Genomic DNA, 18550 nt, shown 5'->3' with positions numbered 1-18550 from the left:
GACTATATCCAGGAATTTTACTCTGACAATGAATGAACAACTTATTATCGTCAAAGACGGAACAGCCTTTTCAACAGCCATCTTTCGTTATCGCCGACGTGACAATTATGACGTCACTATAATAATGACGTCATAATAAAGATTTGGAAGATATGGACTCATCCAAGTGAGCTTGGTAAAGTTATATAGTGTAAATGTAAATATTTAGATATATTTCTGTACCATTGGTGGCATTTTATGCTTATTTGTTGGTATTAGTGTTTACGTGTAAGCCTTAAAGGACTTGGGAACTTGTGACGCAGTGCGGCGTCCGTCATTCATTCGTCTATCGTCCGTCCGTTGTCCGTCCGGTGTCAACTTTTCTTTTAAACGATTTCTTCTCCATAACTTATAGGCCTTGAATCAATTTATATGTGTCCTCTATGTTCTAGGGATGACACATGAGAAAGTTTGGGGGAAAAATGACCTTGACCCGTAATTAGGTCACAGGGGTCAAATTTGTTAAAACATTCAAACGTCTTCTTCTGATCAATTAAATATCATGTCTGACTGGTAGTTCCTGATATAAATGGTCAATACAACTTGTACCTATATTTTTGCAAAAGCCAATTGTGATTTAGATTTAGATTTCCTTTCTTGTATTATTTATCATTATTTCGTCATTTTATTTCAGTTTACAAAACTCGTCACATTTATCGAAAAAATCATATCATAAAAACGACAAAACCATGAAACAAGAGACTTGTATCCGTCTGTCTTAGATTTGCGTTGCTATTGATAGAGCGATACATGTGTTTTGTCAATCCGGGCCCGGATACGCCCGGAACATCAACAGATATTTTGGCAAGGATCATTATAGTCTATATCACAAGCCTATACAGTTTGATTATCTTTCAAGTGGGGATATTATTTTGTAAACGAAGACATTATTCCGCGTAAACTGGAGTTGGCAGTGTTATGTAATATTTACACAGGGAAATGCCAACGTCCAGCTGTTCAAAGCGCTGTCAGCTTGATGTTTACTTTTCGGATTTTTAATATTTTTTTTTTATTTATTAATTAATTAATTTTTTTAATTTTGAATTTTTTTTCAAAGTTGAAAATTGTGAAATTTACTTCTTTTACAAGTGATTTTTCTTCTTCTGAAAATGTCATTACCACACGTCAATATTACATTGTATAACACGGATAAATAGTAAACAGTGTTTATATTTATTTTTTGTTTATTTTTGCTTCAGAATTAGAAACTCAGTTTTTGTCAACTTACATATGTACATCAACCGAATCTTGTTCAAACGAATTGAAGACAATACAAAACAAAAACAAAAAAAAACAATAAAAAAAAAAACCCAATAAACAAACAAAATAAATAAAAACAAAACAAAAACAAATTGCATGCGTAATAAACTAACACTGATTCGCATCATTGATAAACAATATCGAAATGATAATCAAATGCCTAAAAGTCCATCGATATCAATGGATATTCCTGAAGATGACGAAGCTTTCAAACATATAGGCATTAACGAAATTGCTTATTAGTTCGCTGATTGTTTATGTCACGTGATTTACATATGACACGTGTAGGATTAGTTTACAAGTGTGTCGAGATTGGGTTTTCTTTGTCACACTTGAGCTTATCTACACTATTAGATGCATGCCATATTGAAAAAGCTCTTAAACTATCTCAAACACTTCTCGAGCGATACAATGTCTTTAAAATTAAAAAAAAAACCTTCGTCATCAGCGCCATGCAGTGTTATGTGATACCATTCAAAATATCAGTAAGTATAGGAACTTGTGAACAAGTAAGAATTGCATTTATAAGATCATAATTTCATTTTCTAAGATCTTTGTCGGTTTACGATGGATGTCATAATGTGGAAAAAAAATGAAACAGTTCTGGTTCACCACGCGCCTGTGCTGTGTATCAGGCATGCCAAACTAAAATTTTTTTGTAAATGAAGAAAAAACAAAAAAAAACATTGATTCGTACAGATGACTGAGAAGTCAGTTTCTGCCACTCAGGAAGCACGATACTGTAATGCTGTGTATATCGCCACTAGTTCAATAGAAATTCGTTATTATGACAAAAATATCGGTAGAATGACATATAAATGTAGCATCTCGTAATTACGCCACATAATCTCGTTATTATGACTCAGCATTTCGTTATAACGACATAACATCTTGTCAATACGACACATAATATCGTCAATACGACACATAATATCGTCAATACGACACAGCATTTCGTTATTACGACATAACATCTCGTTATTACGATTCAGCATTTCGCTATAACGACATAACATCTCGTTATTCTGACACAGAATTTCGTAATAACAACACAGCATCTCGTCAATACGACACATAATCTCGTCAATACGACACAGCTTTTCGTAATAACAACACAGCATCTCGTCAATACGACACATAATCTCGTCAATACGACACAGCTTTTCGTAATAACAACACAGCATCTCGTCAATACGACACATAATCTCGTCAATACGACACAGCATCTCGTCAATACGACACATAATCTCGTCAATACGACACATAATCTCGTCAATACGACACAGCATCTCGTCGATACGACACATAATCTCGTTATTTAGACATATCATCTTGTTTTACCTCACATCATCTCGTTATCACATATGGATGACACAACATTTGGTTATTAAGACACAACAGCTCGTTATTACGCCACGGCACATTGTTATTACGACATATCATCTCGTTATAACGACACAGCATCTCTTTATTACAACAAAATATTTCGTTATTACGACATATCATCTCGTTATTAAGACATGGCATCTGGTTATTACATCAAAACATTTCGTTATTACGACATATCATCTCGTTATTACGAGTGAGCATCTCGTTATTACAACAAAGCATCTCGTTATTGAAATATATTTCTCGTTATAACGACATAGCATTTCGTTATTACGACATATCATCTCTTTATTACGACAGAGTATCTCGTTATAACGACATAACATCTCGTTATTACGACATATCACATTGTTATTACGACATAGTATCTTGTTATAACGACACAACATCTCGTTATAACGACACAGCATCTCCTTATTAACACATAACATCTCGCTATTAAGACATAACATCTCGTTATTACAACAAAGCATTTCGTTATTACGATATAACATCTCATTTTACGAGATACTTTACATATAGTGTAAAGCTAAGACACGACGAGAGGTTTGCTAGCTGATTAAAAGCCATAGCTACCATATGTCGAATTTTACAAGCTACACCACACCCAAATCCCGCTCTACATCAAGGATTACTGACGTCTTAAAACTTGCTCAGTTGGAAAACAATTTCAGGGTAGTAAAATAATGATGAAAGATAAACGTTTGATGATGTTTCTACGACAGGCTATTCGATATGAACCTATTTTCTTTTCCCACGCGCAACGGGACTGAAAGGGCACACCTTCACGTGCCGAACGGCTATATCGTATCTATCCTCTGATAGTTCACATTCATACACTGTTGATAAACGTATCCCTCATTCAGTCTGCCATCAAATGCGTATATTTGAAACCAGGTTGTCTTAAACGAACTAATGACATTTCTCTTCAGTATTTTTGGGATTTCATGTAGCTATAGTGTTAGAATTAGCATAACATTTATGAGCTACAGATAGTATTATTGAATTATGTTTTGTATCTTGGAGCGGAAGGAGAAGTAAAAAAACAAACAAAAAACCTGGAATTTTTCGAACTCGTTATACCAGTTGGGTTATGAATAAAAACTTCGGGTTTCGCGAGTATTCAAGGTAAATGAATGTGTTTTACATATAATTTTATAGTTAGAACTGAATTTTCACTTCGAGTTAAGCAGTGTCTGGGCTACAAGAGGTCGAGATAACGATTGTATTCAACTGGGCGTTTTATTCATTCAAATTAGTATGATATATCTGAATGTCAAGCGTCACAATGACAAAAATGATTGATTGAGATCAAGCAATATGATATTTCCATGCTAGCAAGCATTTATAAGATGGAAGTTTTGTAAGGTTTGTGATGGTACAGTTTTAAAAAGAGCCTACAAGTGTTGGTGTATTTTCGTTCGACAAGGGGCGCGTGTTAGAAGCGGATGTAGTCACATTGTCAGCGTGATTATCGTAGATGGATTAGCTGCAGGGATAAGGCAGCAGACAAGTAACATGGTCGGGTTTCGTTTTCGACGTCGGTGCTGCCACTTCTATAGATAAGGTTGGCAAATGATTCTAGCAATATCAATCCGATATTCTCACACTGAAACTCAGTAATGTCATAACGATATATACCAAACCGAAATCTGGGCATTTGGGACGTCTGTCAGGCGTTCACATTGTGTGCTATGTAATTCCGGTCGGGCTAACACGTCCGTACATTTGTGTACGCCCTGTGTGACATTTTGTGATTACACTGTCTTGGAATCCTTCTAAAATAACCCCAATCTTATAGTTCCAGCATATGACTAACTCACACACGTAAGGAATAAAAAGAAACAATCTGCGACATTCATTAGTAACTCGATACGCCCAATTAATCATGCTACCGCACCAACTTGGCTGTGATTAGTCGTGTTTCAAGAGATCTGTGGAGTTCCAACTTAGTCATGATCGGCCTCTCTTTACAATAATGAAGGACTGGTGTATTTCTCTTAACGTACATGAGTTGGTGTCGTCTTTGACCCTGCAAACCGCAAACATTCTAGTAGTTACTCATAAATAACAGCCGTTACAGTCATTGGATCAACGATATTCATGCGAAAAAAATGATGCCCAGATTTCAGTGAAAAGAATCTCGGGTTGAATTAATGAAAAAAAACAACAACAGCAAACAAACAAACAACAAACAAACAAAAAAAGATAAGAAGAAAATCCCCCAAAAAAAACAATAACAAAATACAAACTTACAGTAATTTATTTTCACTGACATTATCGTAACTGACGAGGTATTATTGACGATAATTTTCAGCCGAATGAAAATCGAATCTAATTTGTTAATGAATCGATGATATCTCAGAAGCCAAAGTGCCAACCTAAACCTGCTAGAAAGACTTGCATACATTCAGAGGTAACCGTAAGTGCAATTATATGATCAGTGCCTGTCACTAGGTTTATGATAGGCATATGATAGAAGGAGCTGTGTCAACAAAAAATGCCAAACACTATGATAGTAGCTTTGGTCCTCAATCGCCTGCTAGGATCTCGGCCACGTTTTTTTTTTTTTTTTTTTTGATACATTAAGTCGCAATTACGCGGTGCGCACGTGCATTATCGGGTCAATTAGATTCAAATGAATGCGGGCAGACTTTCATCGACTTTTGTCATAACGAAAATCACTACCCACCGATATTTAAGGAGTATTGCCGAATTCAATGGCCGACACCTTCAGGTGAAAATGGGTTATTTAGAAAACATAAATACGCTTTCATATAGTAGCTGAGGTGACACCCTTTTATTCCGAATGCCCTTCAGTCCGAAGGTTCAATAGTCCGAAGGCCCGATAGTCCGAAGGTCCAATAGTCCGAAGGCTCGATAGTCCGAAGGCCCGATAGTACGAAGGTCCAATAGTCCGAAGGTCCGATAGTCCGAAGGCCCGATAGTCCGAAGGTCCAATAGTCCGAATGCCCTTCAGTCCGAAAATAGGTAAATATAATAGCGGAGGTACCAAGGCTTTCTGTCTGTGAATGAAATACCTGTAGCACATGCGCACATGCACGAGCGCACCTTTATAAAACCCAGAAACCACCTATTGACAGGTGGTAATGACTCAGTACATACAAAACCTTGTCAACGCAGCTACTGTTTTGGATATTGTGGGCATGGAGATGAATGTTGTTTTGTGATGTTTCGCGCCAGTTTTCTAAAAAAAAAAAACTTGACAGCTTGACATTTTACATAAGTACAGGTAACAAATGTGAAGGTAAGAAAATATGTATTGAATATTTTTAGAAATGAATAAAAGTATTGTTTAAAGTAAGGTAAGAAAATAATTAATCTTTCAAGAAATGAGAATGCTGCAGCCCTATGAACACCGACAAAATATGTAATAACTTAAAATGAAAACGACAACTTTCATTTTTTGCCAACATTTCCCCGTTATATAATCCTCTATTAACGTCAGTGAATAACTAATTTTGTGTGAAAACGTTTCTATGCCTGTTTTCTGATTAACATGTTTTCACCTGAAGGTGTCTGCCCTTGTAATTGGCAATGTCCATTAAAAGACGACATTTGCGTAATATTCGAGATTAAATTGAGATTTATGCGTTTTTGCATTACATTTTTTAAAGAAATATTAATTAAAACGGATGATGTTTTTGTGAAGAAATACCCCATACGTTTAACTGTGAAACACGTGCTAACTAACAGGATCGAACCGGGCGTTCCGTATGAATCATTACCAACACCTCTCTCAGAACCACTTTACAAACGGCGAAACAAGTGTCCATAAGGAATTCCATTTACTGTGACTTGGATCATTTTATTTTAGAATTAGAAGGGATGACGTTATTTTGGAAGACATTACATTATATTTTAAAAGATTGAATGTTTATCATGAAAATTATTAACAAAAAATAAATAAATAAATAAATAAAAATAAAAATAAAAAAATAAATATATCTATATATATGTTTTTTGAAAAATATATCTCACCTACAACTCTAATATAAATGTGATATTTTGTAATATGTGAAATGTGTTTGTATTCCTTTCTATATGTAGTTGAGACTGCTGGTATGTTGTTTGTTATCTTTCGAAACCCATACCGACTAAACTAATTGATAAATACCTTTATACATGTGGTCCATTCACTAATTGGTGCATTTTATTTGTTTTTGAAACCAACCATGGCAAGTAATTTTGAATTTTAGGTCGCCATTGTCTTCATCAATTCTGAAAAAGGAAGAAAAAGTGTTAACAGATTAAAATAAAATAATGTCATGAACAACACTAAATTCAAAGAAGAATAAAGGAAAAGAAAAGTGCATTTACTATTGCAAAAAACCCGCACAGAATGCTTCTCAGGGAATCACAACTTTATATCCTACACAGTTTCAAAGGAATCTGTTGTAGTAGAACTCAGGTTTAAGTTTAAAGAAATCGGCCAAAAAATGTGAGAGATCTCGGGACAGAGAAAAGTTTACTTCGATCGGACGGACTACACCGTACAAAATAATGCTCTGTCACAGCTTGTATAATATATTTCAAATGTATATTTGTCCACAATAGCAGTGGACTAATTGATACGCCAGGCACCACCGACTTATTAATTAATTTATTTATTTATAATTCCATTTATTATATTTAACTGGTTTTACGTCCGCTTTTACGGCCTTACGATCTTTCAGCTGACGAGAAAAGAGAGGAAAGTGAGGAGAAGGGGTGATGGGGATTCCTCTGATCTATCTAACTGATGTGTTAGTAATTTTGAAAACTACTCCCATATTCGAATGAGTCCTAGCTAGTCTAGAACTAGCACCTCCGACGCACATGGTATTCTGATATGCCGACGGCGGAGCACAAGGTTGTTTTAATATTAAGACGGCAGACTAGCTTCGATGATGGTAAACCAATATTTTCTCTGAATCTAACCAAAGTACAAGGCCTTGGATGTCAGAATCGGTATCAACTATAATTAAGATAAGTAGGAAGTGGGGGAGGGGTATTAGTTTCACTGACCAGGTGAAATGAGTTGCACTTGGCTCGGTGCCATCCTTGGCGATGAATAACCTGGAGTGGGGTGCGCCGGGTTCCATGTAACAGATGAAATCAAGTTGGCCCACAGCCTCGTGTTCTCTAAACACACAATATGTTGTTTCCATCATCAAACTCCAAGGCCTCAGTTTTGTTTATTTTCACACGAATTCTCCTCACAAAGGTGACATAATACCAGTTTTGCGCGAAAGAACGCTGTTAGAATCCTGGGTATCGTTATATTAAAACACAGCAAGTTGCATGGTGCACGCAGATTAACTATTCAATGTTTTTTATGCATAGAGCGTTCATGCTTGTCCGTTGCGTCAAGTCCCGTTCTGAATAAAGGACATCTTTAGAACTCTTCAGCAAATTTGGTTCATCTTAACACCGTGACATCATAACATAGGTTCATAACATTATCATATTCCATTGACATATAAGCGATATTTGACTGTAATTAGAGAATGCTTTACGTTGACCTCTTTAAAAAACATGACATTCTAGATACCAAAGATATGTTAGAAAAGACATTTTGATAATCAGACAATATTACAATTAAATACGTAAATACAAATATCATGAATTGTTATATAAATATATATATCAGGTTATGCATGTTTAAAAATTGGCAAATACGTATTACATTTATTCTTTGTTTCGTTTCAGACTGATCTGGAACCTCACACCCCATATGAATCTCAGCGGAAGTTAGGATGTTTGAAATGCGGCGACAAATGCCCGGGGTTGGATGCCCATTATTGGAGGTGAAGTGTTATCAAAACAAGTGGTATTACTTTCGACAGGTTTAGCTTAAGCGACTTTCGTAGTGTTTTTACAAAGTTAAAATTTACTTTATTTTTTATAACTTTTTCTTCGGGTAATAAATTACATACATACCCAGTACAATCTAAGTAGGTTGTTGCTTCAATTTGAGAAGAGCCTAAGTAAAAATAAATCATTATTATTGTAAAATATCGTTGTCGAATATTTGAAAAGCGATATTTTTTAATCCATCGCTTACATAAATAAAATATGCAATGACGGTCATAAAGTCCCATAGTGTATATAGACTAAATATGGCGCATTTTGCTGTCAGGATATTGAACAAATAGAAAACACAGTTCCGACGACCTACTTATTAATTTCATTTTCGACAACATTTATGTGGACAGCAAGCACGATTCTAACGCCGAACCTGCATAAAGGGGGGGGGGGGGGGGGGGGGGGGGGGTTGAGCTGAAATGTTTGTATGATGATCATATTTCCTATCATCGCTTAAATATTCAGATGGTGATTTGTTTGCTTATTTGTTTGTTTGTTTGTTATGGTAGGAACATGACGATCCTACAGTAAACAAACACGAATGTAGCGGGAAAACAAAAACAACGATCTTTCCGACTGGGAATGAATGTTTTAAGTTTAGGGTGTACTTTAAAAATTGGTCGCTCGTCTCGAGAGACCAGCGTTGCTGCCATTTACTTTGAATGGGTGTACAGATAACAGCTAATCTGTTATGCAGTTTGTTTATTGGAGATTTAAAGCATGTGCTTCCCTATCAACAATTCCGTTGACTTTGATTCCGACATGGCTTCGAATCCAAACTTAAGTTATTCTGCATCTTTTAATAAAACATATGAGGATACCTATCCCTTAGACATCTTACATAATTTGGCAAATACATAATGATAATTTGTTTTACCTCGGTACGGTGTACGTTTGGAGAAGAAAGGTAGTCAGTTGGACACAACGGCTATCGTTATGCTAGAAGGAGCCTCTCGAATCCATTCCAGTGAGAGGCTTGAAATTCCAACTTCTTATCATTGAAAGAAACATGTTTGTTGTAGCACTAAGAGTATATTGGTTTTAAAAATAAACTCGTAAATAATAAAGATAATTGTTCGTCATAGATAGCACACGGCATTCTGGCAGAACTTGTTTTATCGTACAGAGAGTATACATAGTTCTGTTCTAGTTTTCAGACATATTTGTTAGCTTTGTAGAGCGCTGTATATGATATACTCTATATAAATAGACTTGCCCATACTGTCGCCGTTATCTCATTGATCAAAAATTAAATTAGATACATTCATTTATTACATATTTACTAGTGAAACATAGAAAAAGTATTCATTCTATAAAAAGTGATATTTTTCGCTAGTGAAAAAATGTAACGTTTTCTGATATTTTTCACTAGTGAACATTTTCTGATTTGGCCAATCAAAACACTGCTTACAAACGACAATGGGAAAACTTAAAAGCTGACCCGGTATATTTTGCTATAAAAACATAATATATAATAGTATCTTCATTTATACCAAATGTATGTTTTACTCGTGCGACTACGTTTTTGATATATTTCACCCGTGCTGCGCGCTCGTGAAAAATATCAATATTACTGTAGCCTCACTCGTAAATTATGTTTGGTTTTACTGAAGACACTGTTAGATATCCTCTATTTATTACTTCAGTCAATGTGTCCAACAGTTCTATGTTGTACATATTAAATACATCAAATATTCGTTGTAAAATCCTCTATTACTTCCAATCAATCGCAGGCCTTTGCATTGAGTGAGGAACTTAGCAATATAATCTCTTCCGGGCACGGTACTTGTGTTGAAATTTTCGGCATTAATATACAAGGAATAACTTTAAAAACACCTTAACTACAAAGAGTACACGGTAACGTTCTTAATATGAGTATAGAAGAGAAACAAATACTAAAGAGACGTGTCCTAGCTTGAAAATCCTTTAATTTACGTTTGACCTTGAAAAGCCTTGATATCCAACTCAAGAAAAGTCTCAGAATTTGCCATGATTTATGGATACATAATTACAAAGATATGACCAAAGGTTTCATTTTCAGTCGAATGCGACCCCTTATTTAATTATCGGTCTTTTAATTCAAAGTCGACACATCAAAATGAGTAGCATATCTGAAACTGAAAACTGAAATACCTCGAAAAAGAGCGAATCAGTTCTCAGTTTGAAGTATTCGGCATTGTAAATACATTATCGAGACGTGGGAAAGCTATCTAATGACATTGAATTTGCGCAGTTTTGTATGTGCCAAGGACAAGAGGTATATAGGGCCTATACAGGGATATATACAGCAAACCTACCAAGGGCTGTATATAGTAAAAAAAAAGTGGTAGGACCTTTTCAGGGATATATACAAGCAAACTTACCAAGGGTTGTATACAGTAGAAAAGTGGTGAAACCTTTATAGGGTTAGACATCCTACCTTGTCAGGAAAATGTAACATATGGAGTTCTGATTAAAGGCTGTGTAAAGTGCATATAGAAAAGGGATGGGTGATATTTTGCTACAGGTATTGACACGAAAAAAAAACCCATAATTATCAAATTTAATAAAGCTATCAAGCGACAAGGTACATGCACTTTGGTCCTTAACGAAAATTTCTAACAATTTAACAACATATTTTAATTATGAAATGTATTGTTGGTCCTTAATCGATCCCACGGTCCAAATAAGGTTAAAAGAGGTAATACGCTCGTTGTTTACTAAATGCAATACTTATCAACTCCTGTAAAATCACCCATTTTCGTTGAGATTTATTTTCGGTGATTTCGTTAGCACACTTTCTCCACGAATTCCCATAGCCAGGAACGGATAAATGACTAAAATGCCTGTAAATTGATCAAATCAAGTATCCACTAAATGGTCCCTCGTTTGAAAACCACATTTGTGCGCCATGGAAATATAGGAGTTTCCAAAATTAATTTGTATCTGGTCATATATGATACATATTTGTTTTCATGATGTTTTCTCGAATTCAAGTACCAATTATTGTTTTCCCTTTTCTTCTTCTTTTATCTAATTTATGTATTTATCTACTTTCTAGAAAAACTCATTTTTTGAGTTCTTCTTAATTGACACGAATGTACTCGAAAAAAAAACGGTAAAGAAAACATCAGCATTTACTCACTCCGTAAAATAAAAGCTCAATGAAAGTATATTTTCCCCTTTCGTACCACATATAATATTTGAAATCCTGTTAAATCTAAATTCTAGAAAAAATATTTTATAATACTGAATACTTATAACTCTTATCAAAAGCTGGCAGCTTTCGGAACAGAGCTGTGATATTATACAGATGGGATTGTAAAAGCTTAACTTTTTTTAGCAATGCGCTAGGGACAATGTCGATAATGTGTACAGTAGATGTATTATAATCACCTTGAGATGCATTTCCTTATCTTCTCAGCGTGTGTCAAGCTTCACGTCGTAAAATGGCACGCCATATGCATGTTTTTGACTTACAATATATACTGCTTTCACAAAAATCATCGCAGAAAGTTCTTGTAGGTCAAACTGTGTGACGTAACACACAAAATATAAATGCTGGTACCAAGAGCACTACAACCGCTTATGATGTGTGTTTACAATACAATACAAAAGTCAGTTGTTTTTTTGCATTGCAATGAGTTGAAATAAGATAAAGATATCTTTGTCTATTTAAGTCTGTTTTACTTGACAAATTTAAGAAAGATTTTTATTTTGGAGATCCCATGAAGTGATCAGTCGGGTTTTACTTGATACTGGGTTACTGTGAAATAGTTTAATTTGTTTCAAGACCATCTCATTCCCTCACTCCATGACGACACAAAAAGGGCCGTGCTTAAATTTCTACAAAGATGAACAGAAAACAAAAGCTTGTATAGTTTTTATATGTTCATTTCAATGGACCATACTGGTAAAATCAATTGAATTATCTATACTTATATAATTGTATGTTCTTTTAAATGGACCATACTGTGAACAATCAATTAATTTATCAATACATATCTAATTATACATGTATGTTTATTTTATTGGCCCATAATTGAAACAAAAAAATCAATGGAATTATCAATAAATTTATATGTATATTAATAATGGATCATATTGGGGACAAGTCAAGTATTATCAATACATACAACAGTGAGATATCATTAAATGTTCATCTTAATGGACTAAATTGGTAACAAATTAATTAAATGATGACGCAACTATATCAATTATAATTTATTCGTATGGTTATTGATTAAAAATATTGATTAATTAAATGCATTTTTACAGAAAAATCTGCAAGCATTGTCGATGTTCCCGAGAAGACCATGACCTTCAACCTCCTGACGAAAAGGATTCACAGCCAATCAGTCTCTTGTTTGACTCACTGCCTCGCCACAGTGACCAAACGGATGTGTTGCAACGTCTGGAACGCCTTAACCTTGATGATTCGGCGGCCTTGACCCAGATATGTGGTCCGGATAATGACGTTGTACTAGCGAGGATTATATCAGAAAATCTGGTACGTGGAGTCGATAACAAAAAGAAGTAACAATATTAAAACAAACTAATTTGGTGATCAGCTATGCCATACATGTATATATCTGATCACTATCAAGTATCGTTTTGGTTATGACATTTTCAAGGGGTCTATATATTTCTGCTTTGTATAAACTAAATTTTGTAGCTTTGATTCTATTTTAAATCTGTAGATGCATATGTCAAGCCCATACCATCAAATTGATTCCACTGTTTGTAACGTCGCTTTTGATGAGAAAAGAGTCCATCAATAAAAGTAGATTTCCTCATGCATTGGGAACAGTAGATGAGATTATAGGAATTAACTTGAATCGATTTTTTGTTTAACTTAAATGATTGGTGTGTATTATCATAATAAAACTCTTCGCGTTAAATTTACACTCCCTTTTGTGAGATAGATTCATATCATTAAGATATATTTAATTTATCTAATATCTAAAATCAGCTCTTTATTATACTGAATGTGACTTAATCTAAAATATGTCTGCTTTCATATAATAGATTATAAGTCACAATTGGTGTTCAGGTCACCTGAGACGAAATCGTAAGTGACCTATTATAATCGCCTTTTGACGTCCATCCTCATACAATGTTCATTTTCAACTTTTAAACAGAAAACCTGAACCAATTTCGAAATGTATTTCTGAGAAAATCCATGACTAAAGATCCGCCAAAGGTGTAGAATTATTCATTTTTTACTCCGATGGGTTCTGAGGGGCGGGTCCAAACAGGTCAAATTTGCCCATATTTCAACAATCTTCTTCTTAAGGCTCATATCACGTGGGACCAAATTCTTTGCACAGATGGGAAGGTTACACTGGCCACCTATCTCTAGAATATCATAATTATATATAAAATTGAGCTTTATAATTTTGGTCTCGAGAATATGTCTGATTATAAGTTTCAAACTACAGATGTAGGTGGAGATAATCTAGTATTAGAATTTTGTGGTCCAATTCTAACCAAAAACTGAGGGGTTGTTAGCTAGTCTAACGGAAAGGTCTTGGGTTGCGTCCTTAGGGAGGGTGTGAAGCTCACTTTAGTTTATGTAGAAAAATCATGGTTTTGAACATGTTTTGTTACCTTTTTGGAATCGAAATAATGATTAATTATAGTTTAATACCTTGTTACAATATTGAATATATTTAATATTTACTTCCTGAAATAATAATAGCGATCTTTAAAACATTTTTCTTTTATTGTTCTATGCAGAGATCACAGAAATATATCGCGATGCTTCCAAAAGATAAACAAATGTTCGCTGCCCAACTCAGGAGAAGACAACTCCAAAAACAGCTTCCGCTTCACGACCTTCATCACAAATTCTGTAACAGCTTATCAGAAACAGAAATGCAGAAATTCCAAAAGTTTACAAATAAACGACGGTTGAAATCAGCTGGTATCGGACAGATCCGTGATTTACCGAAATCTGGCAAGCATGTAAGTATTGATAAATGCATACCACAAGTCAATTTGTTTATTTTTCATGTAGATTAAGGATTGAAGGAAAATGATGTTCATTTTGTCCAGTTTTGAAGAAGATATATAAACTTCCCAAATACTTATGATAAAATCCAATAAGTAAATATTAAAGATTTTTTCTCTATTAGCAGGATAAAACTGACATTTCATTTTTCTTCTCTCCGTACACAGGACATGAAAAGTGTTAGATATTTTAAATAATACGTAGGAAGCGTCGACCTTCGCACCTCGGATCTTCACCTGAGGTTACGTGCAGGTGGTCGGTGCTTTAACCGACTGAGCTAATGCGAATAAATAAATTGTGTCACCACTGTACAAAGTTTAGCCTTTTTTACCTACCTCGTTTCCTTTTCTCAGTTTTTCAATAACTCTGATGCTAATTCGATCTATTAAAATTATTAAACATTTTACAACATATTGTCCTAATGGCAAATAGATGAGAGACAAATTCTTAGAAGTTACGAGCTCTTCTCAATAAATACGTACACGTACAACATTTTCAATTACATCTACATCACGTGACATACATTTTCATGTGCACAGAAGTAATTTCACTGAAATGATAATATAACAGATATTATTTGTTTAAATCATTTTTCTTTTTTTCTGCAAATGATTTAAAGAAAAAATTCGATGAGAAACAGGAAGGGTAGTAGAGTGAGTACAAACTCGATATCGATTTTAAAGGATTCGTTCAGGTAGTACCAAAACGCTTTGTTGCATATAAATTGTCTACACCCACATAGTCATGACAGGTTTAGAACGTAAAATATGACATCGCCGTTTGTAACATCGCGTTTGATTGGCTAATACTTGTATAGCGACGTAATAATTTTCAACGAGAAAAGAGTTCGTCAATAAAAGTTAATTTCAAAAGGGATTGTGTAGAGTAGATTCATTATAAGGATTAACTTGCATATGTTTTTATGTTATAGAGCTATAAAAAAACAAACAAAAAACTGCAATGTGCTCTCATCATTACCATCTCGCGGCAGAGTACACCCAGTTTGTACAGTTACTATGTGGCTACACTGACTAGACTCTGTGTCGATATAGGCCTCTATTTTAAACTTTGAAACATGTGCCCACCTTTTGTCTTCTGTCAAAACCATTTCAGATTACATCTCGACACACACATACATTTACTTCAGTTCTTGTACACGCTTAATTGACCACGCCTTATGTATGACGTCACAAGTCTGAGTGTTTGAACGCTCACGTGTGACTTATTCCCCATGCCTCCTTCTGAGAGGAAAACCTATAAATAACCATCAGTAGATGTTTATCACTTGTCTGGGCCGGTTTACCCAGCCAGATGGGTGATGATAAGGGCATACGTTTCTATCCATCTGTACCAAGTGCTCCCGATTTTACCCCCAAGAGGTTGACCTTTCACCTCTGAATTTGTAAAACTGATAACATAGCTTAATATATATAAATATATTGATATAAGATGTCTTAGCTATATTCATATAAAATCACGAATAAGATAAAGGTCTTCCGAACGAATCAAGATAGGATTTTGAAACTATGCTGGAACTTTTTATGCATACAGACAAATAAACCAGATTCGCAGCAAGGCCATGGGTGCATTGAGTAACAAATTTCAGTGTAAGACTGTGCATTGATGTCGAAACTGTTTGAATGCGGACAATCATTTTAGGACTTTGATACTTTTTGCCTGTATTTGATCAATATATATCTAGCTGTATAAAATGCTATTACAAACGTCACAGCATTTTGTAAATCTATATATATGTAACACTTTATAAATCTGTATACATGTCATATTCTATAAATAAGCATACATTTCATATTCTATAAATCTGTATACATGTCATATTCTATAAATCTGTTTACATTTCATTTTCTATAAATCTGTTTACATTTCATTTTCTATAAATCTGTTTCAATTCATTTTCTATAAATCTGTATACATTTCATATTCTATAAATCTGTATACATGTCATATTCTATAAATCTGTATACATGTCATATTCTATAAATCTGTTTACATTTCATATTCTATAAATCTGTATACATGTCATATTCTATAAATCTGTATACATGTCATATTCTATAAATCTGTATAATGTCATATTCTATTAATCTGTATACATGTCCTAAAAGGAATGACCTTTACCCAGAGTCAACGTCACAGGGGTCAACTTTGTTGCGACACATTTTTGATTTTCCAAAAGGCTTGTGTCTTCCAATCAAGTTTCGGTATAAAATTACATTTGCCTGTGTTCAAGGTCAAGGAGAACGGATTACTTAAACCATTCAAACGTCTATTTCTGGTTGACCAAAAAGCCTAGGATCCAGATATTTGTCTGGAAAGTTCCTGAGATGATACCCGACAGATTCCAGAAGTTCTATGTTTCTGATCAAATTAAAAGAAGCCTTTTCAGGGATTTCTTTTTTTTTAAATAGCATTCTGTTATCCTCTCGTTTGCGACCTACTTTTACTGAAACTTCTGAATCACCGATAATGGAATGGTTATGTCAGAGACATGAAAACTGCGTCACGAAAATACCAAAATGAAAAATGGGCGATAACAGCCATGGTCTACACAAGTAACAAAGATTAATATTCGATATCCTCCTACTGGATTCAGTTTGAAGATTCAAACGAATTGGCATTCATAAGACTGCGAACGTAGTTAGATCGGTATCATTTCACTCTTATCACACCGCCTCGAATAATGTGAAACCAGCGCAAGGAGCAAACATTTAAAAGATGTTCCAATAATGACTTTGGGACCGATGATATATAACACAGGGGCTTTACATCTATTCCGAACTCATGGTCCATATGTGAAGTAAATAGGTCTAATCTTCACGAAACCATATGCCATGTGTGCGTACGTGTATGTGTTGTGTAAATGTGTCAACTTTTCCTCAAATAAACGCTACTAGTCAAGAACCACTCAATGGATTTTGACAATATTTGGAATAAAGTATCCTTTCGTAAAGGTGATTCACTTCTACATTTTATATAAAGGACAGGCCCGCCCCAAGCGATGGCGGGGTTATGGCCCAATTCGGTGGTTAATATAGGTAATTCTTCTATTTATATTTCTCCAAAAATTTGCTGAAAATTTTGTCATGAACGAAATCATAAAACCTTTCTTGCAATAAAACATTTTGATAAAACATTAAATTATAGAAGAATAAATATATATGACCTTACCATGGAATAAAAAATAATGAAACGCAGTACAGTGTTCTTTTCTTTTAATCACAAAGGTGGGGCTATTTGTCCTATATGTAGTCCATCACTTTGCTATGTTGTTTCAATGTAACAGCGCTCACTTAACAAGTAGTAATCAGACGCTACACTAACGTTCAAAATGATTTTTTTCCCTTTTTTTTCATGGGATAGCATTTTATGTGTGTTTCATATTCCATTTCAATGAAATACTGTTGAATGTGGCCAATGTGCATGCAATTGTCATTTAGTTATGATATCAGCATGAATGTCAAAATGTTAATCACGTTTTATTCAGAGATTGCTCGAACGTTTTTACAAGTAGAAACGTGAAATAGACTTTCGAGCTGAATAACAAACAAATCTATGTAAACTTGGTACATGTGTCAAAAAATACATCGGTATTGATCATATTCCTTCTAACTTTTTATTTGGTGTGTTAACAGAAATGCCATCGGTGTCTAAAGGCCGTCGAGAGTGGTGGAATAGCTGTCGTTGCTGACCGCATGGGGATCGGCACGTGCTGGCATCCAGGTTGTTTCACGTGCGCAACATGCTCGGAACTTCTAGTCGATATGATTTATTTCCATAAAAATGACGATATTTACTGCGAACGCCATTACGCCGATTCCATATACCCCCGCTGTTCCTCCTGTGACGAAGTAAGACTTTAAACCGTTGTTGAAAACTGATTCCCAAATCTGTTCCCATATACATATAAAACACCGCTTAAAGCGACTTATCACAAATCCCAAACTCCATGCACGATCTACACATGTAGGGGCTGCCAGGTTC

The 18550-nt window shown here is 34.7% G+C and overlaps 1 protein-coding gene across 1 annotated transcript in view; it reads left to right on the top strand.

Moving 5' to 3' along the window:
• LOC117330844 (testin-like) overlaps window positions 1–18550 on the top strand; it is a 35428-nt gene that overhangs the window by 9407 nt on the left and 7471 nt on the right. The window contains exons 2-5 of the mRNA XM_033889369.1: window positions 8401–8498; window positions 12814–13045; window positions 14275–14502; window positions 18202–18417. Of these exons, the coding sequence (XP_033745260.1) occupies window positions 8401–8498; window positions 12814–13045; window positions 14275–14502; window positions 18202–18417 (774 nt within the window). The remainder of the gene's footprint in view (window positions 1–8400; window positions 8499–12813; window positions 13046–14274; window positions 14503–18201; window positions 18418–18550) is intronic.

The sequence above is a fragment of the Pecten maximus genome, chromosome 7 (genome assembly GCF_902652985.1).
Source record: "Pecten maximus chromosome 7, xPecMax1.1, whole genome shotgun sequence".
NCBI lineage: Eukaryota > Metazoa > Mollusca > Bivalvia > Pectinida > Pectinidae > Pecten > Pecten maximus.
This window is presented reverse-complemented; position numbering and strand designations above follow the sequence as displayed.